Genomic DNA, 25,769 nt, shown 5'->3' with positions numbered 1-25,769 from the left:
ACAGAGTCTTTAATTACTTTGGGTTTTTTTTTTTTTTTTTTTTTTTTCCCCCTCATACCAGAGTCAGGGCATGAACAAACAAGGGCATAGCCTCGCTTTAAACCTGTTCACTATTGCATTCTGGAAAATGCCTTCGGCACTGCCAAGACTAAAGAGTTTTAGTTCAGATAGATTTCTCCCAGAAAAAAAGAAAATGACATTGTGAAAGAAAGGCACTGCCTGGGAAAGCGGGTGCTGTGCCTCTGCTGTGTCCACGGCAGCTGGCACATTATCTAGCACATATTAAGGGCTCAAAAATATTTGTTGATTGACTCATTGACCATATAACACTTTCTAGTGAAGAGAGATGAGGGGGAATGAGCAGGAATACAAAGAAAAAAATTGCAAAATTTAGAACTAGAAGCAAATGGAGGAACCACCTAGTAGGGACTCTCAGAAGACCAGAATAATGCAGTTGTTACTGACTACAGTGGGTTGAGGCTGCAATGAGCTATGATGATGTTCACTGTACCCCAGCCTGGGAACAGAGTGAGACCCTGTCCCCCCCAAAAAATGTTCTATAAATGGAGTCACTGGCTAAAAATAATCCCCTAACTGGTTAAGAAGGTTAATGCTACAGACTAGGGGCTAATCACATCAGCTTGGCTAGCTGGTTTCAGCCATCTCATGTAATACATCTTCTGGATATTTAGGAACAAATCCTTTGGGATTCTTAATAGGGGAATCGCCAGCCTCATATGTGTTATGCTATTGACTTGTGTCTTAATAGCCATTCATTTACTTAGATATATAATAAGGACTTAATTCAGGCTTAGTGATGCCTTGATCAGTACAAAGTCCCTAGTCCAAAAAAAAAAAAAAAAAAAAAATCAAGGTGAAACTTGAATCAAAAAGTTATATAAGTAGGCCAGGCATGGTGGCTTATGTCTGTAATTCCAACACTTTGGGAGGCTGATCTCGCTTGAGTCCAGGAGATCAAGACCAGCCTGGGCAACACGGTGAAACTCCATCTCTACTAAAAATACAAAAGAATTAGCCAGGTGAGGCAGTGCGTGCCTGTGATCCCAGGTACTTGGGGGGCTGAGGCGAAAGGATCTCTTGAGCTCGGTGAGTTGAGGCTGCAGTGAGCTATGATCATGCCACTGTACTCCAGCCTGGGAATAGAGTGAGACCCTGTCAAAAATAAAGTTCTATAAATGGAGTCACTGGTTAAAAATCATCCCCTAAACACAGATTTTTTTTTTTCTTTTCTGTGTTGCAAAGACAGAACAGACCACCAACAGTATGAATTTTGCTTCATCTTCATAGACAGACTTGGAGCTTGCAGGAAAGTTGTTTAGAGTAATCGTTTTAACACTGGAAACAGCACTTCCCTGAATGTGACTTGAGTTTTTTATTAATGTTATGTTTGGATCAGGAGAAGACTCATTCAGCCAAGCTGACTTAAGACATTAAATGACTAGTTAACCATATACACTAATCACATAAATATGGTTTGTGGAATGATATAAAATGGTTTTTGAAATCATTTTTAAGCCATCTTTTCAACAGTAATTGTATCAGTCCTGTCATATTTTAAACCAAGTGATATTGGCAAGAATGAGCCTAAATGTCTTTAATATTCCGATGATGAGCATACAAAATTGCCACTGCAATAAAATGACAGGGTTGTGTTCATTTCTCTTCTTCCGTGGCACTTTGCTTTCTTCCCTTTCAACTTTAAAACACACTTCCTAAAATTTCATCATGGGAGAAGGCTGCATAAGTTTCCAGTTGCTGTAATTTACTTAAACCATAAAATTGTTTCCAGATTACCAACCATAAAATGGAAAGACAATCTTATTTATGAATGTATAAATCAAATAATGTCCCCAAAATGAATCCTGAAAGCAGACACACTTTGATGATTAAATAGGAGGGAAAATGTTTTCTCATTACCGTGTGTCAAAAGAATTGTATTTTTGTGAAGTGGCTTTGGCCAAGACAGTAGAGCATACACATGTATTCAGTGCTGTGTGTACTGCCTGCTCCCACCAGGGAGAGAGTGACTTCCCCTCTACTGTCAAGCATCTGAACTCTCCAGGGGGGGTGTCAGATGAGAAGCCACCTGACTCAGTATCTCTGATGCAGCATGTCTCTTTCCTGGTGACCTTGCAGGTGACATATCCTGAAAGAGGCCACCCAGGGAGCCTTCACTCCCTTCCCCACAGATACAAAAAGGCAAGCCAAGCATGTGGGTACCTGGAGTGGATATAGCCCTTTTGTTCTAAAAGCACCCAAACCCTTATCCCAGGCAGATATCAGCCCTAAAGAAAAATAGGATGTTGTTTGGGAGTTGTCTCTCTCTGCACCCTAAAACTATTATCTGGTGGAAGCCCAGGGTAGAAGCTGAGTACTCACTGAGCCAAGGAACATGCCAAAGGTGTGTGTGCAGCCCCACGGACTTCCATGTGCAGATGATGTGTGGTCTGTGTTGTGACATTCTACAGTTCTCAACTCAAGGATGAATCAGTAGAAGACCAATGTTCTTTATCCAGAATGATTCAGGTCCTCCCTCCCTCCCTCCCTCCCTCCTTCCTTCCTTCCTTCCTTCCTTTCTTCCTTCCTTTCTTTCTGACACAGTCTCGCTCTGTCGCATCTGCTCACTGCAACTTCTGCCTCCTGGGGTCAAGTGATTCTCCTGCCTCAGCCTCCCGAGTAGCTGGGATTACTGGCATGTGCCACCACACCCAGCTAATTTTTGTGTTTTTAGTAGAGACGGGATTTCACCATGTTGGCCAGGCTGGTCTTGAACTTCTGACCTCAAATGATCCACCCGCCTTGGCCTCCCAAAGTACTGGGATTACAGACATGAGCCACTGCACCCGGCCTGTTTCAATTTTTAATGCTGATGCTCTCCTTTGTTGGACAATGTAATGAAACCTGTTGACCAGACTGGAAGCAGAAAGAAGGCTGGTCTAGTGCTAACTAGCATTGTTCTCGTGGCCAGCAATGGAATCCCAGGACTCCCCTCTGCCATTTCCCTCTTACCAGAGTCTTATTTAGTCTCTACATAAGTGAGACTTACCTATTTCTTGCATTTCTTAATATTACTGTCTTCTGCATGTACTAAGGTTGTCATCATGCCTTTCTATCCCACACTCCAGCTGTACAGAACCCTTTAAGCCACTTCCTTACCAAAGCTCTCTAGACTCTAAAAATGCCATGTTACCTTTTTTTTCTTAAAGAAATATCCGTTGCATTTGCCTAGGATTGAAGAAGAGCAGTAAACTAGTACATCTCAAGGTAGCCCTGAATGCACCTCTGCTCTTAGTGTCATTCATTTTACTCCAGCACCACTGTGGATAGAGTCCCTGTGGGACGAATGAGGACTCTGGGCATCTTTCACCTGGGACTGAGCATTCTCCCAAGGAAGTCATTCATTTTCCAAGAGTTTGTGCAAGTCTGTGTCTCCCATGTGGCAGGAAGAGGGACCAACCAGCACTCCCATTTTTTCTGAGATGCCGCTGTGACTTGGGTCAATAAGCTTGACCTTGCCGATGGATATTCACTAACTGGCTTTCCTTATTTGAATTTCTTACCATTTTTTTGCCTTTGATAATGTGGACAATTTTATGGCAGAGAGGGCGCCAAGGTATGACTGAAATCCTGTATGGTTGAGAGGTTTAGCATCAACTTGTGTACCTGGAAATATCTGCAAATCACTCCGGGGAGATACATTTCCGTGCTCACCATTTGAGATTTCGTCTTTCCACTCTATTACAGCAGAGAGATCATACTATTAATACTTAAAATTACTTGGTGTTTTTTTTCCCTCCTTGGTGGATTTGCAACCTTTAACTATCCAGACTGCATGACTTACATATAAGAAACTCAGTATTGTGACAGACCATCAATTTTAAACTAAAGAAAATGTGTGGAGTTCTGATATCAGAAGCTTACAGTTACAAAATTAAGATCAGTGTTACACATGGCACTGAGAGTTACATTCCAAAGGCAAAACTCAAGGCTGCAATGCTTGAGTTGGATAAAATTACCCTTGAATATCATCTTGATTGTCATAAAGTTCAGGATGCGGATGCACCGTCTCTCAAAAAGAGCCCAACTTAATCAGCTGGCTTTTTCTGTGAAGGAACAGGCCATCATTACTCTTTTTTTTTTTTTTTTGAGACAGAGTCTTGCACTGTCACCCAGGATGGAGTGCAGTGGCGCAAACTTGGCTCACTGTAGCCTCCACCTCCCAGGTTCCGGTGATTCTCCTGCCTCAGCCTCCTGAGTAGCTGGGATTACAGGCGTGCACAACCACACCCAGCTAATTTTTCTATTTTTAGTAGAGATGGGGTTTCACCATGTTGGTCAGTCTGGTCTCAAAGTTCTGACCTCAGGTGATCCGCCCACCTGGGCCTCCCAGAGTCCTGGGATTACAGGCATGAGCCACCGTGCCTGGCCTGACCATCATTACTTTTTCCACTGAGAATCAGATAAATTAACCAGCTTGTATTTAATAGTGTAAGAATATACTGTTTGCAGAACAGGAATCCCATCACTAACAAACCTAGGCGTCTGTGGGACTGAGATCCGCAGTGAGGAGTGAGGTCCCTTCTCTTATCTCAGGCTCGTGCAAGGACAGTCACACATGAGAGATAACAGCACAGGCAATGCCCATGCCATATACATTGTTCTTCTCTCTCCTTTTCCTGTTTTGAACTACGAAGTATGCATAACTGAATTCACATGAGGTGACATGTGAAGCCTCTATTCACTTACTTGTATTGTTGTTTTTAACAATGTGTTGAAAACAATGGCAATAGTTCTGCAAAACGTCCGTTGTCTGAGGTCCAGAAATGTGAGCCTATTTCAAATGCCAGTTAAACTGTAATGAAGCATCAAAGAGCCCTGGAGAGAGGGGAGCAGTATCTGTATATGGAAATCACTGGGAAATTTTTCATTAACGTCTTGAGATGGCCAAGCTGTTAGGGATATTTGTTTTCCTGCATGATTCTGTAAAAGCCTCCAGGCTAAAGTTCCTATGACATTAGATCCAACATCATCTAATTTCAAATACGTGGGTTTTTTTGTTGTTGTTGTTTGTTTTTTGTTTTTGAGACAGAGTCTTGCTCTTTTGCCCAGTCTGTAGCTCAGTAGTGCAATCTTGGTAGTAGAGACAGGGTTTCACAATGTTGGCCAAGCTGGTCTCAAACTCCTGACCTCAGGTGATCTGCCCACCTCAGCCTCCCAAAGTGCTGGGATTACAGGCATGAGCCACCGTGCCTGGACAGGTTTCAGCCATATTTCTCCACTGTCTAAAGAAGAGATATGGCGGGCCGCGGTGGCTCACGCCTGTAATCCCAGCACTTTGGGAGTCCAAGGCAGGCAGATCACAAGGTCAGGAGATCGAGACCATCCTGGCTAACACGGTGAAACCCCGTCTCTACTAAAAATACAAAAAATTAGCCGAGAGTGGTGGCGAGCACCTATAGTCCCAGCTACTTGGAAGGCTGAGGCAGGAGAATGGCGTGAACCCGGGAGGCGGAGCTTGCAGCGAGCAGAGATGGCGCCACTGCACTCCAGCCTGGGCGACAGAGCGAGACTCCATCTCAAAAAAAAAAAAGAGAGACATGTTTGTGTTGCCCTTAAGCTGTGACACAAGTGTTACTACCCACACAGCAAACATCTCCATCATTTATACCAAAACCACTCAGCAGCCTCCCAGCTGAGGTGTACGGCATAGAAATGTGTGCAGCTCAGTGAGATCTGGCCTGGGACACTGCCATGCTAGGAAACAGCCCTTTTGTGCAAGGTGAAAGAAAGAAAGTAGGGCAGAAAGACTAGAAAAACACAGGATGTGCAAACAGGGTTGTTTCCAAGGGAGAAATTTTTCATTTTTCCAGGAGGCCCCTGTTGGTCCGTGCTGTGTCTTTTTTTTATCCAGTCAGGTCACTGACTTGATACTGAACACTGATCACGAATCTTGACCTCAGCTGGGGATGTGCGGCTCTTCACGTTCCTGAGCCAGGTTGGGTGAACTTCCACGACCTTCTAGGTGGTACCTTTTATAACCATCGGGTGGTGCATCCACCTGGACAAACCGGTCTGAAAGTCAATAGAGCTTTAACAAACAATTCTCTTGTTTTACAGAGAGAGGATGCAAGCCATGGAGAAACAGATTGCCAGTTTAACTGGCCTCGTTCAGTCTGCACTTTTTAAAGGGCCTATTACAAGTTATAGCAAAGATGCATCTAGGTAAAAAAGAAGAAAGCCAATGAAAAATAATAATTCAATCTGTTTCTCTTTTAATCATTAAGATAATTCATTCATTCAAATCTGTTTCCTTGTAATCATTTCAAGGCTGAAAATATTCACATCTCTATGGATCATGGGCATTTTTGTTTGTTATTTGGGGTTTGGTTTTTTTTTTTTTCCCCCTCCTTCTGGTAGTTCTTGGTCGAAGGTAACACTTTGGCCCAAGAAGGTAAATGAGCTTCCCAGTGCATGTGGCTTCATGGACCACTCACCATGCAGTGCCTGCAACCACCACCCTTGCGTGTCCACGTCGCCATCATCTGAAAGTCACAAGTGAGCCTGGCTGCATTCCACCCCCAGTGTCAGGTGCACACCTGGGAAGCCTTTTCCATCCTGGCCAATTGTGATGCTGATGCTAAAATACCTTCATTGCTTAATCCCATCACTGCCAATTGCTTCAAATACTGAATGGAATGGGCTAAAAAAAAAAAAAAAAGGCATTTTGGAAACTGCATAGCTGACTCTTTTTTTCTTTTATTCAGCGAGAAAATGATGAAAACCACAGCCAACAGGAACCACACAGATAGTGCAGGTAAGTGAGTGTTTTTGGAGTTGTAGGAGGCCTGTGGGCTGCCTGGGATGAGTCCTGACTTGTCTCAGAAATGTTTAACATTTCCCTAAGTCACTTATCTGGTATGATGTCAGAGGATTCCTAGATATTCCTGCTAATACTGAAATTCCAGATTTATTCATTAATTCAGGGGGCAAAGCACAGTCTTTTCCCTTTGGTTTTCATTCATTCACTCATTTGTTCATTGATAGGGCCATACGGTGGGCATCTTGCAGACATGGCGCTGCCTGCCTAGAACCTAGAATTCAATAGGGAAGATGGAAATGGGACAAGTAATTTTATGTGTGTCGAGTGTTTACAAGTGCAGGATAAATGCTTCACCAATAGGACTAGCCTATACCAAGGGCAGCCCCCAGAGGAAGTGACACAAACTAAGCCTGGAAGGATGAAGTGACACAAACTAAGCCCGGAAGGATGAAGAGGACTTAGCGGGAAGAAGAGTTGTCCAGTCAAGGGAATTTAGAATCGTTCTAAGTGTAACGTGGAGCCATCGGAAGGTTGTACACTGAGGAAGGACATCAGCCCAGCTGCAATACGGGGATGGATGAGAAGGGACAGTAGCCAATAAGGAATGACCAGTGTCCAGATGGGAGAAAAAGGAGTACTTGGCCTAGGGCCTGCTTTTTATCTTTTTAATCTCATGAGAGATGACAGGGCTTGCTTTTTAAATGCCAGCATTCCCCAGAAAGAGAGCCCAGTTCTGTTAGTAGTGGCGTTCACTAGTATCCAGGTCTTTGCAATGAATGTCTCATCTAGCAGTCTTAAGCCAGGCCTCTGCAAGCAGATGAGGTCTTCCCTCTCATCGGGTTAGAAATAGAAATCCTTAGCAGGAACACATTCAGATACTAAATTACACAGAAAGCATATGGCAAGTTGGGTGAAACCCCAAATTTAGGGAAGCCACGTGTACTAGTTTTGTGCGGCATGGTAGAGTAGACAGATTTGGGAACTTCAGTTTAGGACTCTGTTGGTCGTGGTTCTCCTCTGGCTGAGCATAATTTAGCTACAAGGCCAACAGGGTCACTCTGCCAGCGTTCCTGATCCTGATGGGATTTGTTGTTTTGCTTAGAAATCAATCAGTGGCCTTGGCCGAAGTCAGAGAATTATTTCACGGAAATTGCTAAACTTGTCTTCAAAGCAATTGCCAGTTTGTTTCGGAGATACTTAATTTATTCATTTTTTAAAATGTATTGTAAACTTAGGGAGAAGAAAGGAAACTACTAAATATTAAAAGCTCCCATCCTTCTGTAGTCCATTCTAGAAATGACTCATATCTGAAAGCACTGCTCTAATCAGTATGTGAGTGCTGTTTTGTATGATCCTTTTATTTCTTTTTGCTTTTTAGAGAATAATAATAATAATAAATACGTAGTGAGTGCTTCCTATGTGCTTTTCAGGCGTTCACTCATGAACTCCTTACCGCAGCATCCACGGAGAGGTACAATTTTTATTCTCATGTTCCAGAGAAGAAAACTGAACACATATCCACACACGTGACACACATCATCATATGCCTGTCATTTTAACTCCTTCTTTTATGTTTAGATTCCTCAGTCCCTTTAAAGATATATAGGTTGTTTCATTTCTTTGTTCTAAAATCTCTTGTCAATTTCTTTTCAAATGTGGGGAAAGGAGCCAATGTCATTTCCTCAGATGTATTTCCCAAAGTGGAATCGGTGAGACCAAAGGGACAGTGCCGTGGCAATGGTGACATGCTGCTAGTTTTCTCTTCTGAATGGCCGAGCTGATTTGCAATGCCACTGGCAATGTGCACGTGGGCTCACTCCCCACGTCTCTGCTAGGTTTGGACTTTCTCACTCTAACATATCAGGGCGAGATATCGTCCACAGGGGCTTCGTTGCCATAGCAGCCTTGTGTAGTGCACAAAATAGAATAATTCTTCCAGAATCCTAGGAAGTAAGCTACAAGACAAGTATTATCCCTGTTCTGTAGACAAGTAAATGGAATTATATAGAAGTCAAGGATCTCATCTGGCCAAGAGTAAAGGAAAACCTAGACTTCCTGGCTACTTAAGGAATGTGTAGTTTACTGTGGAAAGAGAACAGATGGAACCTCCCATCTCAAAGATTTTTATACTGCGCATTAGATCATTTAACACACAAAATCCTATAAGGAAGATGTCATTACCCATATTTTACATGAAAGGAGACAGAAGCTCAGGGAGGTTAGGTTAGTTATCCAAAGCCACAGAGTTAGTAAGAATGATAGCCAGGTCAGGCATGGTGCCTCATGCCTGTAATCTCAGGACCTTGGAAGGCTAAAGTGGGAGGATTGCTTGAGACCAGGAGTTTGAGACCAGCCTGGGCAACATTGCAAGACCCTGTCTCTACAAAAAATTAGCATGGTGGTACACGTTTATAGTCCCACATACTTCGGAGGCTGAGGTGGGAGGATTGCTTGAGCCTGAATAGGTCAAGGCTGCAGTGAGCCGAGATCAAGCCACTGCACTCCAGCCTGAGTGACAGAGCAAGACCTTGTCTCAAAAAAAAAAAAAAAAAAAAAAAAGTGACAGCCTGCCTGGCTGATAATTGAGTAGATAGTGGTACCACTAGCTAAAATTAGGCCCTTATTATAATGGTTATTGAAGACTCAGAAGCAGGCAGGGTGGGAGGGGGTGAGGGATAAAAAACTATAAATTGGATACGAGATACACTACTCGGATGATGGGTGCACTAAAATCTCAGATTTCACCACTATACAATTCATCCGTGTATCCAAAAACTACTTGTTCCTCAAAAGCTATTGACATTATATATATAATAAAATTAGGCCCGCAGAGACAGAAAGAGGTTTGGGGAAGACAAGTGGAAATAATGAATTTGACTTACTTATGGAAAAGTTCAGTAGTGGCGTGAAGGCATTGGTATGTGGATCTGAAGATAATTGTGTGCTGCAGACGAGGGTGCGGGAGACCTTGGCAGGTGGTGGTAGCAGAAGTGACCTCCCTAGAAATCATGTCCATCCAGAAGAGAAGTGGACCCAGCGACACAACATATCAGGACTTAAAAGGTTGACAGAGGAAGGAGTTAGAAAAGAGATTGACCAAGACAGAGCAGCAGAAAGGGAAGAAGATGATGGAAAGTTTCAAAGTGACTGAAAAGAAAAGAAGTGTCTGACGAAGCTCAGTGTCACATTGAAGCAAAGTCATGTCAGCCTAGGAGAGAGTCCACAGGGTGACAACTAGAAGATCGCTGAAATGAACATAAAGAGCCATTTCAGGGAATGATGGAGCTATTACATGAACCAAATACAGTGGATTAAGAGGTTATAGATGAATATACTTTAAAAATGAGTGTAGATTCCATAAAGGAATTTGGTTGGCCGGGCGTGGTGGCTCACGTCTGTAATCCCTATACTTTGGGAGACCGAGGCAGATGGATCACCTGAGGTCAGGAGTTCGAGACTAGCCTGGATAACATGGTGAAATCCCATCTCTACTAAAAATACAAAATTAGCCAGCTGTCTGGGTACGCACCTGTAGTCCCGGCTACTCGGGAGGCTGAGACAGGAGAATTGCTTGAACCCAGGAGGCAGAGGCTGCAGTGAGCTGAGATCGCACCACTGCACTCCATCGCAGCCACTGCACTCCAGCCTGGACAAGACAGAGTGAGACTCCATGTCAAAAGAAAAAAAAAAAAAAGATAACGAAAAGCTTGCTGTCAGGTCTCCTGGAGCTCCATTGTCAGTCCTTTAAAATGCCTTCTGGCCTGCTCCCCTGCTGCCTCCCCAAGAGGGCCATTAGAAGGGCTGGGAGACTGGCCCTATTTGGATGGTCATTCAAGGATGAAGAGAATGGGGCTCCAGCAGCATCAGTGTCGCCAAGGCCAAGCAAGAAAGAGAACAGTAGCAGGGAGCTTCCTGGCTCATGAGCCACTTTGAGCTCCACTGAGGCCTGGTTGAGTTGTGTGTGCTGGAGAGGGAAAGGTTCCCGAAATGGCTGAGCCACGATGGGAACACAGGCTACCACCACACTATAGCCACTCCAGGGTCTGCAAGTGACCGCAGTGCTCTGTCCTGCAAGGCCAGCTGGCCTGCAACAAAGCTTGCACTTGACCCTTTACAGGAAAGGGAACTGAGCCGAAGTGTGTGTGTGTGTGTGTGTGGTGTGTGTGTGTGTGTGTTTATTAGTAACATGGATCCAGCCTCTTCTTCAGGTACCTGTTCCATAGAATCACACTGTCGCTTTTAGAGTCCTCTCCTTAAGGGTTTTTGCATCTTGCCTTATTTTCTTACTAAAGGAGTTGTGTGCAGACGCCCTCCTTCTTTTGATTTTGGAAATCTGAAGGGATTCGGGACAGTACCCAGTTCTTACTAGTCTCAGCTTGGCGACTGGCCGAATCTCTGCCCAGAAATAAGTTGCATGTCCTTAGGTTACATTTGCCATCCAGGAAATAGTCACATAAGCACTCTATATTAGGTCTCGGAATTTTAAAATCAGTTTTTTCTATTATAAAATTACAGATATTCAGGATGCAGATTTTAAAAATACAAAAAAGTGGCTGAGTGCAGTGGCTCATGCCTGTAATCCTAGCTCTTGGGGAGGCAGAGGCAGGAGGATAGCGTGAGTCCAGGAGTTTGAGACCTGCCTGGGCAATACAGTGAGACCCTGTTCTCAAAAATAAAAAATAGTAAAAACAACAACAGCAACAACAACAACAAAAACCTTATATTGGAATACCACAGCTGGAGATACCATTAACACTTTGTTTTATACACTTCTAAGCTTTTCTCTATGCAAACCTGTGTGTTTAAACAGGCTTTTCTTCCAGAGGTTAAGAAAAGAAAAAAAATGAAATAAATTAAAAAAAACCCATAAACAAGATTGATCAATTAATAGATCAATCAGTCGATAGATAGATGGGAACACAGACAGCACTGTGGCCTGCCTTCCTATGGCACTTTCTTACTAAACTTCTAGAATGTGATTATTGCACACTGCATACTATAACACTGCATAATTCATATATATGCATTTTTTTTTTTTTTTTGTAATGAGAGAAATGGGCCTTTTTGGAACTACCAGTTATCTGCATTGGGATGGGATACATAGCTTAGACTTTCCTTTGTGGCCTTCTGAGTTCTCTGATGCACTTTTCTCATAGGAACTCCCCATGTGTCTGGTGGGAAGACGCTCAGTGCTCTGGAGTCCACAGTGCCTCCCAGCCAGCCTCCACCTGCAGGCACCTCGGCCATCCACATGAGCCTGCTTGAGATGAGGCGGAGCGTGGCGGAACTCAGGCTCCAGCTCCAGCAGATGCGGCAGCTCCAGGTATTCCTCATGCACAGCGGCCTCTGTCTCGGTTGCCCTGAGCTCTTCTTACTTGCCTTTTCCTAGGGGCTCCATGAGACCTAGAAAATATAGAACCGTAACAGCATGGCTTCCTCTCTCACACACACAATCCAGTTCTAGAGCCTTCCATTGCAACTACAGTCAATGTATAGCCACTTTAAGCTATGTGTGCTTTTACGCAGGAAGAGACTCTAGGGCATTTGCTTTTGGAGAAGAGCTGAAAGGACAGGGGCCCCAGGGAGCATGCCGACAGCCAGTGAAGGCTGCCTTCTGACAGCTTGGAGGCTCCATCCTCCTCCACACTGAGCAGGCACAAAGGTGGATAGTCAGCCAAGCTTTTTTTTTTTTTCATTTTTTTGCAAGGATCTGTGATGTATTTAGAACTATGAATTTAGAATAGAAGATGAATTCATAAGGAAAAAAAACCACCATAGTGATTTGTTAAGAAAAACATCTGCATTTCATTCAGATACTGTGATCCATCCTTTCCTTGCTCTTTTCTATTGTTAAGAAACATATGAACTCTACGGGAATCAGGATGAGTGACCCTTCAGGTCACGAATCTTGGTCAACAAATCCCATAAATCTGCCAAAGCAAAATAAGCTGTCTCCTGGTCCTGGGTAATAAGGAGGTAGAGATGTACGTCTCTGCATGAGACCACATATTTGCTCTGTGCACCTTTTCCCACCCCCCTGCCCTGGCTGGTAGGTTAGGCGTTGAGGATACAGTGCAGGCCTAGTCTCTATACAGACATCCTCCCTGACTTCCAGAAGCTCATAATCCAAATGTTGCTAGAAGATAGGGCCAGGTGTCATGGCTCACGCCTGGAATCTCAGCACTTTGGAAGGCCGAGGCGGGTGGATCACTTGAGGTTAGGACTTCGAGACCAGCCTGGCCAACATGGTGAAACCCCATTTCTACTAAAAATACAAAAATTAGCAGGGCCTGGTGGTGTGTTCCTGTAATCCCAGCTACTGGGGAGTTTGAGGCACGAGAATCACTTGAACATGGGAGGCAGAGGTTGCAGTGAGCCAGGATAGCACCACTGCACTCCAGCCTGGGCAGTAGACTGAGACTATGTCTCAAAAAAAAAAAAAAAAGATAAATGTATCCAGGATCCTGGAGCAGCCATGGGGATGCAACCTCCTGAGCCCTTTCCTCTAATAGGAAAAAGGCTTCCAATCACAGTTCTTCTTCAGCACAGCGAAGGCACAAGCCCTATGTTATTTAACCACCTAATGAAGGCTAAGAAAACAATTTCCCCTTGCCCTCTGCCTACCAGAAAACCCACTGAAAGGCAGCTGGTTTGAGAGACCTGCCCCGATGTCCCAGCATAGATCATGAGGGTTGCTAGAAGAGCGAATGCTCAGACCTCCAAAGGCTACTCTGTCTCTTAGGCAACATCGCAGATACCTTGGACATCTGATGCAAATTCATTTAAATATCCTATTGAATCGCATCATCTGTGATGGTCCCATCCTTTGCATTAGCTTCTCCTCGCTTTGCAATTTTAAAGACACATTGCAATGAAATGAAGTGTACAGGTTGGGCTGGGTTGTGTCAGGGGTGACAAAGTTACATGTCTTCAGTGTCCAGGCAGCAATTGTAAGTGAAACGGAGGAGAGACCACAGTAAATTGGCCCCTTTAAAGGCTAGTAGCCACTCAGTTCCAACTGGCTGTTACCCTGATAGAATTAGTATCCAGTGTTTCTAGATATTTCAATATTTCAAGCGAATCTGGAGACACAGGTTTTATATGAATTACCACCATTTTAAAATGTTGGAAAGTACTTAAAAACCGATTACTAAGTACTCTGCAGGCCAAAGGACACAACTGCAGTTCAGAGGGGGCCCGTCAGCTCCCAAGTTCTTTCTTTCGTGGGGCTCCCGGAGGTTAAGCCCCTCCTTTCACTGCTCCTGCCTTTTGGCACCATCTGCTGGCCGTTTGGAAATTGTTACTTCCTCATTGCACCCCTGTAAGAAAAACATACCTATCATTTGTATGGAAATACCTAACTGCTCTCAAAAGTGAGCATTTGTTGGTTTGCGGACAGGGATGGAATTGCTTTAGCATAAATGCCACACTTCCCCTGGGAATTTCACAGGGGTTAGAGGTGAATTTGATACCAAGGCTATCTTGATGTCTGTCGCTACAGCATCACCCCATCAGTGGCGGGTGTAGTTTGGTGCTGTGGCCGGCTGGGACGGATCTCCCACACTTGTCTCTCCTCGCAACCCTTGAACTGTGCAGCTTTGTGAAAAAGAGCAGTTTTCTTAAACAAAGAAGGTCTTTGGTCAAGGTCTGGGAATGCTGTGTTAACCACACAAGTTTCTTTATTGTTCCAGAACTACTCAACTTTTCTGGCTTTCTGGGAATAAAGAACAGTGAGCAAATGTGCTTTTGAGCCTGGGAGGTTGGGCAGTTCTAAAGTGCAGACTCACAGGGAAAATAAGTATGGTGCTTCCTAACCTGGCTGTTCCTGTTTCTACCTCTGTCTTTGTATTCCCTGGGTCTCGTTCAGCTTTCCTCCCCATCAAACTTCTGTCTTTTCAATCATGGGAGTCTACGTAAGACAAAAACAGTTTAGAATAATTAAGCTATCTCGGCACCAATTCTCCTTCAACATGTGCAGTATGATATACCAAAAATGAACAGCAGTCCCACAGTGGTTATAAGTCCAATAATGGAGCTATCATTAGAGATATACGAAACACTAGACTAGTCTCAAAAGAACAAAAATTGAATTAGAAATTCAAATGTTCTTTGAACTGTGTTATAAAATAGTGAAACTGAATAAAACCATTTGTGCTTGGCAGCCAGCTCCAGTAATTAGATAATTAAATCACTGGAAAATCCTAGACTGTAGAGCATATCCTATTTGAGCATTTCATTTTCAAAATTGATGGAGTATTCTCAGGAACAGAAATTTGTTGCAGACACAGTGGGTTGGGTAGATTTCAAAGGGACAAAGGGAACCTAAGCAGAAGATCAAGGGAACCACTAAAAGCTTGTCCATGTTATCTTCTGCTCTCCAGTTTCACAGGAGTTATCAGTCCAAGAGAGGTTCTCAATCCTGGCTACTCATTAGAATTACCTGAAACCCTTAACAAAAATGCCAGTGCTCAGGCACCATGGCCAGAGTCTGACTTCACTGGCACGGACTGGAGGCTAGGCACTGGTGACTCTAGAACATTCCAGGGTAAAAACTCCTGCTCTCAGGTAATATGAATGCTTAGTCCATGAAGACACCTCCTGGAAATGTTGAGATAGTCAACTATTACCAATGACTTAAAGCCTTGACTTCAAACAATGCACCTCATTCCCAGTGGCAAATCTAATATGTTCTCCGCGAGCTACAATTGGTATGAGAGCTCTACGGAACCTTTATAGCATGATATTCCCATTCCCAAGTAACAGTTGGGTCTGTAATTAGCTAGCAACAACGAGAAAGGATTTTCTCAAGGTTTTGTACCTAACAGATGTTCTCCTCCAATGATGATTATATTTGCCTGTTACCTTTCCTAATGTCATTTTGAAAAAAGTCCATTTTTTCTAAATAATGAACATCTTTTTCCCAGAATGCCACAGTACTTGGATTTTACCAAGTCATCCCATATCCACAGAAGTGACTGCACTTCTGCCCCTCCCTGTGGGCGGTTGAGGAGAGAGAGAGAAGCTTCTGGAAGAGATAGTACAGGTTCTGTGGAGGCCAGATAAGACTTGGCCTAAAGAGAGAATGGAAACCTCCTACTTCTTTCATCCCCACAATTTTTTCCGTGGACCCAATCTCTTTATTCTGCTTCCTGATAAATAAAAAATTGGGTTGTTCTGAACTTAGCATTACATTTGTAGGACTCCTGAGAATTTACTCTCTCTTTCCAAGAGAAGGAGAAGGTAAAATATCCACATAAAAAATAAACATAGTAGTGCACAGAGCTCTTGTATTTGAAATGATAAAATTCAACACAGTTTCCGTAATGTGTCTTTTTATAAGATAGCACCTCACAGAAATATGCCAGGGTCTCATTTGTCTTCTGAGGTGTATAACAATGGTCATGGGAATGCGGATCCCCGAGAAAAGCATGTTGGAGTTTTCCATGTGCAACAGACCCGTTTCCCCAGCCAAGAAAAAGTAATAAACAGAACTAGTACCGGGCTTGAGATTAGGCTGCTTACGATGTACCAAGCTCTAGTCAGATCTTCAGACAACAGTTAGAGGCTTTCTAAGATGGGGAGACAGCACCCCAATAACATGAGTTCTATAGCTGTGACCAGGCATCCCTTGTCTTGTTCCCTGAAGCCTGAGGGAGTGGATCCAGGTGGGATCGGGAGTCATTCTGAGGTCTGGCTTTCCTCCTGAAACTTTCTGATTCGTGGTATAACCACTGTTCCATGTCACTGCTAGACGGCAAAATCAGTCCAATTACATTATCCATTGTTGGCAAGACTGACAGTCTTAGATTTTACCTAAGAAATCAAAATTGAGTATGTGAGATATAGGCCCATTTTCAGGTGGGTAGAATTAGGTTTAGGCAGTTTTCTAGTTTTTCCATGAAGTGATTTGGATAACTTATTTGGTCCAATTAAAATTTTAATGGACAAGAGCATTGTTTCTGTCTAAGAGTGCTTATAAAAATGTCAAGGCATTTTCAATAAATTAGGTTTCCTGCTATGAGGAATAACTGCAACTCTACTTGCCCCTCCACCTCGCCACTGTTGACAACTAGAAAACTGAAAAATAAGCAAATGTATGAAACAAATGTTTTCAGAAATTAGACAGGACTGTAATCCTTAAGAGAATGGGAAAAAAACCTACAATTGACGCAGCTCTCTGCCTGGAGGCACTTTTCAAATCTTGGTGCAGGAAGGAAAAACCCAAGTGTGGCACTGACAGTGAGTTGAGGAGATAAGACCAAAGTTTAGAGAGCTGAAACAGCTAGAATTGGTGGACTGGAGTACCAAATACAAGAAAGCTCTGCAGAGAAAGAACTACATCAATAAATGGGTCTGTTATTGAATGTTAAGCCAAGCATGTACAGTATGAAAGCAACTGTTCAGCCAGGCAAAGACTAAGTGGGGGGCTGTAAGCCAAAAAGTTCCCGAAGTTCACACAGGCCTGGGAGATGTTCATATTTTGAAAAGCAAAAAGCGAAGCGGCCTTGTTGAGCACCTGGGCATTTTGTAGAGATTGGAGAAGGACTGTGCCTCAGTCTTAGGACTTAACTAGCCCCAGAGGAAAGACTACCCTAGATTTAACCTAACAGCTTAAAAATAAGCCTTTAAAGGACAAAGTTGATCCACAAGTAACTGGACTGTCGACCAGAGAAAATCCAAAATCTGTAAAGGAAAACAACAAAATTGAAAGCTCCATGCCCAATATCCACTCAAAAATTACTAGACATGTGATGATGCTGAAAAATGTGACCTATAACCTTAAGAAGATTTGTCAAGAGAAACCGACCAGACATGGCAGGGATGGTGAAATCAGCAACACGGACTTCAAAACAGCTATTATAATTTTTCTTAGGGATTTAAAGGAAGACATGAATATAATGAGGAAAGAAAGGGAAGATATAAAAACTATCCAAGTGGAGCTTTCAAGAGTTGAAAAACAATATCCAAATGTGCTTAACAGAAGACTAACCACTGTCCAAAATGTCAGTAATTCTGAAAACAGCAAAGGAAACTGTTCACACTGAAGTATAGAGACACAAAAGACTAAAGAAAATGAATTAAAATGTAGTGACCAGTGAGACAATATTAATAAGAGCTTAAGTGGAAAGAGAAAAATATTCAAAAAGGTAATGACTGAATTTTTTCCAAATTTGATGAAAGCTGTAAATCCACAGACCAAAAAAGCTCAATGAACCCCTAGAATGGTAAGCACAATGGAAATTACACCAAAGCACGTGGTAATCAAATTGCTAAACACCAGGGATAAATGGAAAAATCTTCAAAGCAGCTGGGGGTGGAGAGAAAACCCATTACATACAGGGAATCATAATTAAGAATTAATGCCAACTTCTCATCAGAAACAAAAGGCAAGTCAGAACAGTGGAATGACATCTTTAAAGTATTAAAAGAAAGAAACTCTTTTAGAAAACAGAGAATACTTCCTAACTCATTTTATGAAGCCTGCATTACCCTAAGAGCAAAACCAGACAAAGATATTATAAGAAAAGAAAACCACAAACCAATATCCCTCATGAAAATATATGTAACAAATCCTTAAGAAAACATTAGTAACTGAATCCAGCAATATATAAAAAGGATAATACATTATCCTGGGGTTTTATTCCAGGAATGCAAGATTGTTTTAATATGAAAAAAAAATCAATGTATTTGACCTTATTAACAGAAAAATCATATTTCATTAAATGCAGAAAAAAGCATGTAACAAAATTTAGCATCAATTATAAAAACAGCACTCTAGAAGTAGAAGGAAGCTTCCTTACCTTGATAAACAACGTTTGTGACTGACATACAGAAAACATAGTTAATGGTGAAACACTAAACAGTCCCCCAAAAAATCAGGAACAAGGCCAAGAAACCTACACTCACATCTGTTTAACACTGTACTGAAGATTGTAGCAAGTTTAGTATGGCTAGAGAAAGAAATAGAGGCATGCAAATGGAAAAGTAAAATGTCTAATTGGCTTTACTCACAAATGACATGATTGTATACGTGTAACATTAAATGGAATCTACAAAACATGCTACTAGAAGTAAGTGACTTGCCAGGCATGGTGGCTCACGCCTATAATCTCAGCACTTTGGAAGGCCAAGACGGGCGGATCACGAGGTCAGGAGATCAAGATGATCCTGGCTAACATGGTGAAACCCCGTCTCTACTAAAAATACAAAAAAAAATTAGCCAGGCGTGGTGGCGGGTGCCTGTAGTCCCAGCTACTCGGGAGGCTGAGGCAGGAGAATGGTGTGAACCCGGGAGGCAGAGCTTGTAGTGAGCCAAGATCGTGCCACTGCACTACAGCCTGGGCGACAGAGCGAGACTCCATCTCCAAAAAAAGAAAAAAAGAAAGAAAAGAAAAGAAATAAGTGACTTGAGCAAGATCACAAGAATCAAGTCAATGTACACAAACATTAAAATTTTGTTATATCCATTTGTACAATGAAGTGCCACTCAGCAATAAAAGAATGAATCACTGAAAAACTCAGCAACAGGGCTGGATCTCAGAAAAAAAATATTCTGAACAAAAGAAGCTGGACACAAAGGAGCACATGTTATATAATTCCATTTTTATAACGTTCTAGAACACAAAGAACTCATCTGTGATGACAGACAGCAGACTGGTGTTTTTTGGGCTGGGGGTTGGGGATTGATTGCAAAAGTTCCCAAAGGAATATTTTAGGGTGATAAAATATTTAGCTGTCTTTTCAGCAGTGATTACATCAGTGTATACATTTGTCAAAATTCACTGAACTGTGCACTTAAGATGGATATGTTTTATTGTTTGTAAACTTCGTGCCTCAAGACAATTGATTTTAACTATTAAAATGCAGGTATCACCTCTTAAGCAAAAACCAACTTAACAATTTGAGTTTCCATTAACTAATTGACTTGAAGCATTTAGAGAAAGATGGTGATCCACATTCTATATTTAGCACTTTTTTACACTGTGCTCAGATAAGCAGGAACTGTCCTGCAGCCTGGAGACAGTGGCAAGAACACCAGGCAGGGAGGGTGGGGGGACTGGGAAAGCAGACAGAGAACCTGTGTAGACACTGTTCATTCACGACTCACTCCTCATTGCCCACGTGCCAGCCAGTGAGCTATGACAGCCTCCCTCTTTAGTACCCTCAGCAGGATCCTGTAAGGCCCCGCTTTCTAGACAGGAGGATAACAAAGCCTAGAATTGAAACAGAGCCTTTCCCTCTCCTTCTCTTCTAGTGGAGTAAGTCTAGTTGCATTTAAACATTATGCCCAGTTGTATTCTTCCAATATGTTCTTATTCTTCTCAGAAACATTATATTGTGATTCATTCATAAAGCAAATACAGTTGTGCCTTGAACAACAGGGGGATTAGGGGTGCTGACCCGTCACGCGGTAAGAAATCCATAGCTTTTGGCTCCCCAAAACTTAACTACTAATAGCCTACTGCTGAGTGGAAGCCTTACCATAATAGTTGATTAACACATCTTGTGTGTTGTACGTATTGTATACTGTATTTGTTTTTTTCATATGCCTGCTGTCTCAAATACATACTGTATTCTAACAATAAAGTAAGTTGAAGAAAAGAAAATATTATTAAGAAAATCATAAGGAAGGGAAAATATATTTACTATTCATTAGGTGGAAGTAGATCATCATAAAGGTCTTCATCCTCATCGTCTTCTCATTGAATAGATTGAGGAAGAGAAGGGGTTGGTCTTGCTGTCTCAGGGGTGGCAGAAGAGGAAGGAAATCTACATATAAGTGGACCCACGCATGCAGTTCTAACCTGTGTTGTTCAAGTGTCAACTGAATGTGTTGGGGACCTACCATGTGCCACACACTGCTTGTAGCTGTGAACAGAATGGCATGCTCCCTGCCTTGCTAGAACAACTTGGGGTGCTGGGGAAATTGATGAGTTGAATTCAGAAGACCTGGTTCTAATCCTAACTGTGCTCTATAATTGCCAAGCAGACCCTGAACATGTCCTTTGACTTCTCAGGGCCTCACTTTTCCCACCTTTCAATTTTATGAATTTCAAATATTTCACCAATGATGTCTAGCATGATATCCAGTGTTAATATCCACTAACTAACCAGACCCCAGATTTACGTAAGCTCGTTTTAAAATTTGGGCAGGAGGGTTAGGTGCCCTACTGTACCCCATAGCCCATGGCACAGTGACATCATCTGTCTATTCAAAAGCCCTTTTCTTAGGTTATGAAATCATCCTTGGTGGCAAATCAAATCATCTGAGGAGTTTTAGAAATTCCCAGCAACCAGACAGTACCTCAGACGGGTAAAATGAGAATCTCTCATTTGGGATCCAGGCATTGGTCACTCTTAGACCCCTTTAATTATCTACTCATTTTCCCCTCACATCCCTGTCATCACTCATTCCCCCACCCCTCCAAAGGCAGGAGCTCTGGGGATTAGACACAGGGACTGAAGTTGAGTGAATCATCTTGATAGTACGTGGTATTGCTGTGTGTGGCTAATTGACCGATATGAACAGTGGTGCTGACCTGTAGCCCTGCCACATCCCTGCAGTGAGAGCAAGACAAGGCATAGAAGAGCTGATCCCAACACCTATCTGAGCCCATGGGTCACAGTAGGTTTCAACCATTTAGAGAAGAATTTTGGATTCTTCATTGTTGCCTGTTCTTATCAATGTTACTGATTCATTCAGTTCATGCATTCAACAGATGTGTTTTGAGTTTTCTGCTAATATGCCAGATACCGTGTACCAGAGACTCTGTGGAGGGCAGAAATTAACCAGGTGGAGGGAAGAGAATTCTGGGAGATGGGAATAGCAAGTGCAAAGGCCTGGCAAAAAGGAGTCTGGCGGAGGTTGCAGTGAGCTGTGATCACACCACTGCGCTCCACCCTGGGCAACAGAGTGAGACTCTGTCTCAGAAAAACAAAAAACAAAAAAGGAGCCTGGCCCCTGTGAAGAACTGAAATGATGTATGACTGGAGCAGAGTGCTAGGTGCATGCAGGGAGGGAGATCAGCCACAAGGGAAGGGACCATTCTGCCCAGTGCCTGGAGAATGGGCTGTAGCCAGAGAGAGCATAGGAGGATGTTGTTCTCTGTACAATGTCTCTAAAAATGGAGCTTTTTGGCCTTGCATGGTGGCTCATGCCTGTAATCCCAGCACTTTGGGAGGCCGAGGTGGGTGGATCACCTGAGGTCGGGAGTTCGAGACCAGCCTTGGCCAACATGGAGAAACCCCGTCTCTACTAAAAATACAAAATTAGCTGGGTGTGGTGGTGCATGCCTGTAATCCCAGCTACTCAGGAGGCTGAGGCAGGAGAATCGCTTGAACCCAGGAGGCAGAGGTTGCAGTGAACCGAGATCATACCATTGCACTCCAACCTGGGCAACAAGAGTGAAACTCCATCTCAAAACAAACAAACAAACAAACAAACAAAAAAAGGTGCCTTTTAGCAAAATAGTGACTGACTGGTTTTTAAGACCGCAATAAAAAGACATTAGCAAAAGTCGTGTGAGAGCATGATCATGAGTCCTGTAGAGAAAGTAACCAAAAGTGGTACATTTCTATGTGGTTCCCTCCCAGACAAAACGTCAGGCTCCACCCACTAGTTCATGCTCCCTGATAGCAATGGCTGGTATGTGCTCAGGTCTAGATTGGAGCCAGACACTTTATTTTATTGTCTCACTGAGTCTCCATGACCAACCTACGGGCTATGAGATATTACTACTCCTTTTTTGGATAGACACAGAGGTTAATAGCTTGCCCATGGTCACACATCTACTAAGTGATAAAACTGGAAGTTGAACCCAGGCAGTCTTTCCCCGGAGGCCAGTTCATCACCATGCAGCGCTGATGTTGGGACCTAATGGTGGTTCTGCTTGTGGCCTGTGTTGAAATGTTTTATCTTTATTCAGAGAAAAACAGAAGGCATGATGTGTTTTAAGCAGGTGGTGACATGGTCAGATTGCATTTCCCCTCAATTTACACGGATAATGGACGGTTGACAAAGACATCATCACCCCCATGAGACAATAAACCAGTTCATGAAACTGGAAAACAAAGGAAACCATTAAAATTTGTTAAAGGAAACCATTGAAATTTGTTAAATGATATTTCAGTGGAACTTTAGGGATAATATACTAGGCATAATATCATTATTGTTGTGGAGGCTGATTGAGTGAATGCACCTGATGGATCTGCTGTTAGAAAACTGTCCTGCTCCAGGGACTCAAGTGTTCAACTAGACTCTTGTGAAGCTTGAATAAAGTTCCTACCTCCTATATTCTCTGGGATGAGAAATAAGAATGTTCTGGGAACTGTTTGGAAATTGTGAGCTTCTGTATACAGGCAGCCCACCTCCAATCTAGAGAAATTCATAAATTGCCAAGAACCCTGGACTCATCTAGAATCATTATCATTGCCAACATTAAAGTCCTATGTTTTAAGGGTCTGTGATTTTTGTGGTATGTGGTACATGGAATCATATGAACGAGAAGGACACAGACCCTCTTTGAACTGATACTGATATATTTCATAGCCAAATCACCATGTGTTGAGTTCCCATTCTATACTATGTGGTATTTCATGTAGCCCTCAAGAATGGCCAAGGAAAGTGGATTCCCCATCCTTAGAGGTAAGGAAAGGAAGATCAAGGGAGTCTAAGTAATGGGCCCAAAGTCTCACAGTGGGCTAGGGAGAGAGTATGTGATTTGACCCAAAGTCTTCTTGGCTCCAAAGCAGGTGCCCTGTGCTGTTCCCTGTAAAGATACGTCAATGAGAGTTTATGCCTGTTGTCCATGATGCATTGACCAGAGTAGAAAAAGGATCCTTTGTCTTGCAGGCAGTCTGGTTGTCAGTTAGCTGCCAAAATTCAGACGTTGGTGGAAGAAGCCACATTATGTACACAGTCTTTGCTCCCTTTCCTTTCTCATTGAAATAAGTAAAGATTCAGCCACAGGGCTGTCTACCCAAAGTGCTCTGAAGACTTCAAGGCATTCACTCACCTCCATTTCAGGCAAGCAGAGCCCACTGAAGTTGATTTTTTGTGTTCACAGCTGCAGAACCAGGAACTGCTGAGGGCGATGATGAAGAAGGCCGAGCTGGAAATCAGTGGCAAAGTGATGGAAACAATGAAGAGACTGGAGGATCCCGTGCAGCGACAGCGCGTCCTGGTGGAGCAAGAGAGACAAAAATATCTTCATGAGGAAGAGAGGATCATCAAGAAGTTGTGGTGAGTGCCAGTCACTTGCATGTTGAGCTGTTTCACCTGCAAAGGAAAATTATCGTTGCTAAGAAGGAGGTCCTTCCCAGTTGCCCTCTCTTTATTGAGCACCTACTGTGTATACATTAGAGTTCTGTTGATGGTGGTATATGTGGACACTTCAGTACCTTTCCATGGAGGCCCAGGAAATTCGGTGGTCCTCAGGTGACTGAATTTCTTTAACAGTTGCAGCATTGCTGGGCGTGGTAGTTCACACCTGTAGTCCCAGTTACCCGGGAGGCTGAGGCGGGAGGATTACTTGAGTCCAGGATTTCGTGACCAGCCTGGATAACATAGGGAGATCCTATCTTACAAAAAAAAAAAAAAAAAAAAGAACAGAGAGAGAGAGTTGCAGCTTCATACTCTCTCCTCCAGGGCTCAGCAATACACAAAATTAAAAGGAGTAAATGGCAAAACCCAGTGACAAATAGTAAGCCTATATTTCATCTCAATAAATTAAAACTCATGGCCAAAATAACACAGCACTAAAATTATCTTCCTATTATTCAACTGTAGTTAAAATCGCAAAAGAAGAATTTAAATGTAAAGTGTATCTGATCCCGAATGAAAGATGCTTCCTTAGCTGTTATGAATGTTATTTAAGGTTCTTATTGAAAGCATCTATCAATTCCTACTATTGAAATGAGCAGAATTGTATTACTCCCCCGTCACCAGGCAGGCACATCTTTTATGGTAATTGTATATTTTGGTATGCAATGAAGATTTATCATAGAACTATCTCACCTTTTAGTATAATGAATAGTAATTTTGAGGGGTTTCTCCAGTGTTGATAATTCTCTTGTTTCTTGGAAAACTTAAATCTCTCAAATTGGGATTGCAAGGGAGCAATTTGCAAACTCTTCTCATGGCCATAATGAGAAGAGGTTTCCATGATGGAAAGCATTGTGTTCAATCACCTATCTCCTACTGGAGCTGTGGCTCATATCGCCCTGGATACCAACCTAATGTGTTTGATTAAAATTAGAGTGTCCCTCTCAGCAGTCTAGAGGGGGAAAACAAAAAACAAAAAAAAAACTTCAATTTGAGTTATTCTTTTCCTAATAAATTAAATTAGGCCACTGTTCATCCACATCTCAAAATAGCTTCCAAAATTCTACTTAGTTCACACATTTATAGGCAGAGTTAATCACCCACCATGAGTTGGTAAGGCTGTTATTTGTCTGAAATGTTTTTGTGACAGCCCAATTATCTAAAACTAGGTCTCCAGATTCTTCTTTAAAACTTCTTTTAAAATGCATATCCTGGCCAGGCACAGTGGCTTATACCTGTAATCCCAGCACTTTGGGAGGCCGAGGCAGCCGGATCACCTGAGGTCAGGAGTTCGAGACCAGCCTGGCCAACATTGAGAAACCCTGTCCTTACTAAAAATACAAAAAAACATAGCTGGCCATGGTGGTGTGTGCCTATAGTCCAGCTACTCAGGAGGCTGAGGCAAGAGAATTGCTTGAACCCAGGAGGGGGATGTTGCAGTGAGCTGAGATTGTGCCACTGCACTCCAGCCTGGGCGACAGAGCAGAACTCTGTCTCAAAAAATAATAGTAAAAATAAAAATAAAAACATATATCCTTTTAATAACATTTATATAAATTTTCCAACAAAATTATGAAAAAATTTTTTTTGGAGATGGAGTCTTGC

At 42.7% G+C, this 25,769-nt stretch overlaps 1 protein-coding gene across 7 annotated transcripts in view; it reads left to right on the top strand.

Moving 5' to 3' along the window:
- The window catches only part of KIAA1217 (KIAA1217 ortholog), an 846,584-nt gene that overhangs the window by 788,762 nt on the left and 32,053 nt on the right, over nt 1-25,769 (top strand). For 4 of the 7 annotated variants that reach the window (XM_023223195.1, XM_023223196.1, XM_023223199.2 and 1 more), the window contains 3 exons: nt 6,786-6,835; nt 11,998-12,164; nt 23,908-24,083. In XM_023223195.1, the coding sequence (XP_023078963.1) occupies nt 6,786-6,835; nt 11,998-12,164; nt 23,908-24,083 (393 nt within the window). Of the gene's footprint in view, nt 1-6,138; nt 6,244-6,785; nt 6,836-11,997; nt 12,165-23,907; nt 24,084-25,769 lie in introns of all 7 variants that reach the window. The other 3 variants (XM_023223197.2, XM_023223194.2, XM_023223198.2) reach the window with 1 other exon arrangement.

The sequence above is a fragment of the Piliocolobus tephrosceles genome, chromosome 9, assembly GCF_002776525.5.
Source record: "Piliocolobus tephrosceles isolate RC106 chromosome 9, ASM277652v3, whole genome shotgun sequence".
Taxonomy (NCBI): domain Eukaryota; kingdom Metazoa; phylum Chordata; class Mammalia; order Primates; family Cercopithecidae; genus Piliocolobus; species Piliocolobus tephrosceles.
This window is presented reverse-complemented; position numbering and strand designations above follow the sequence as displayed.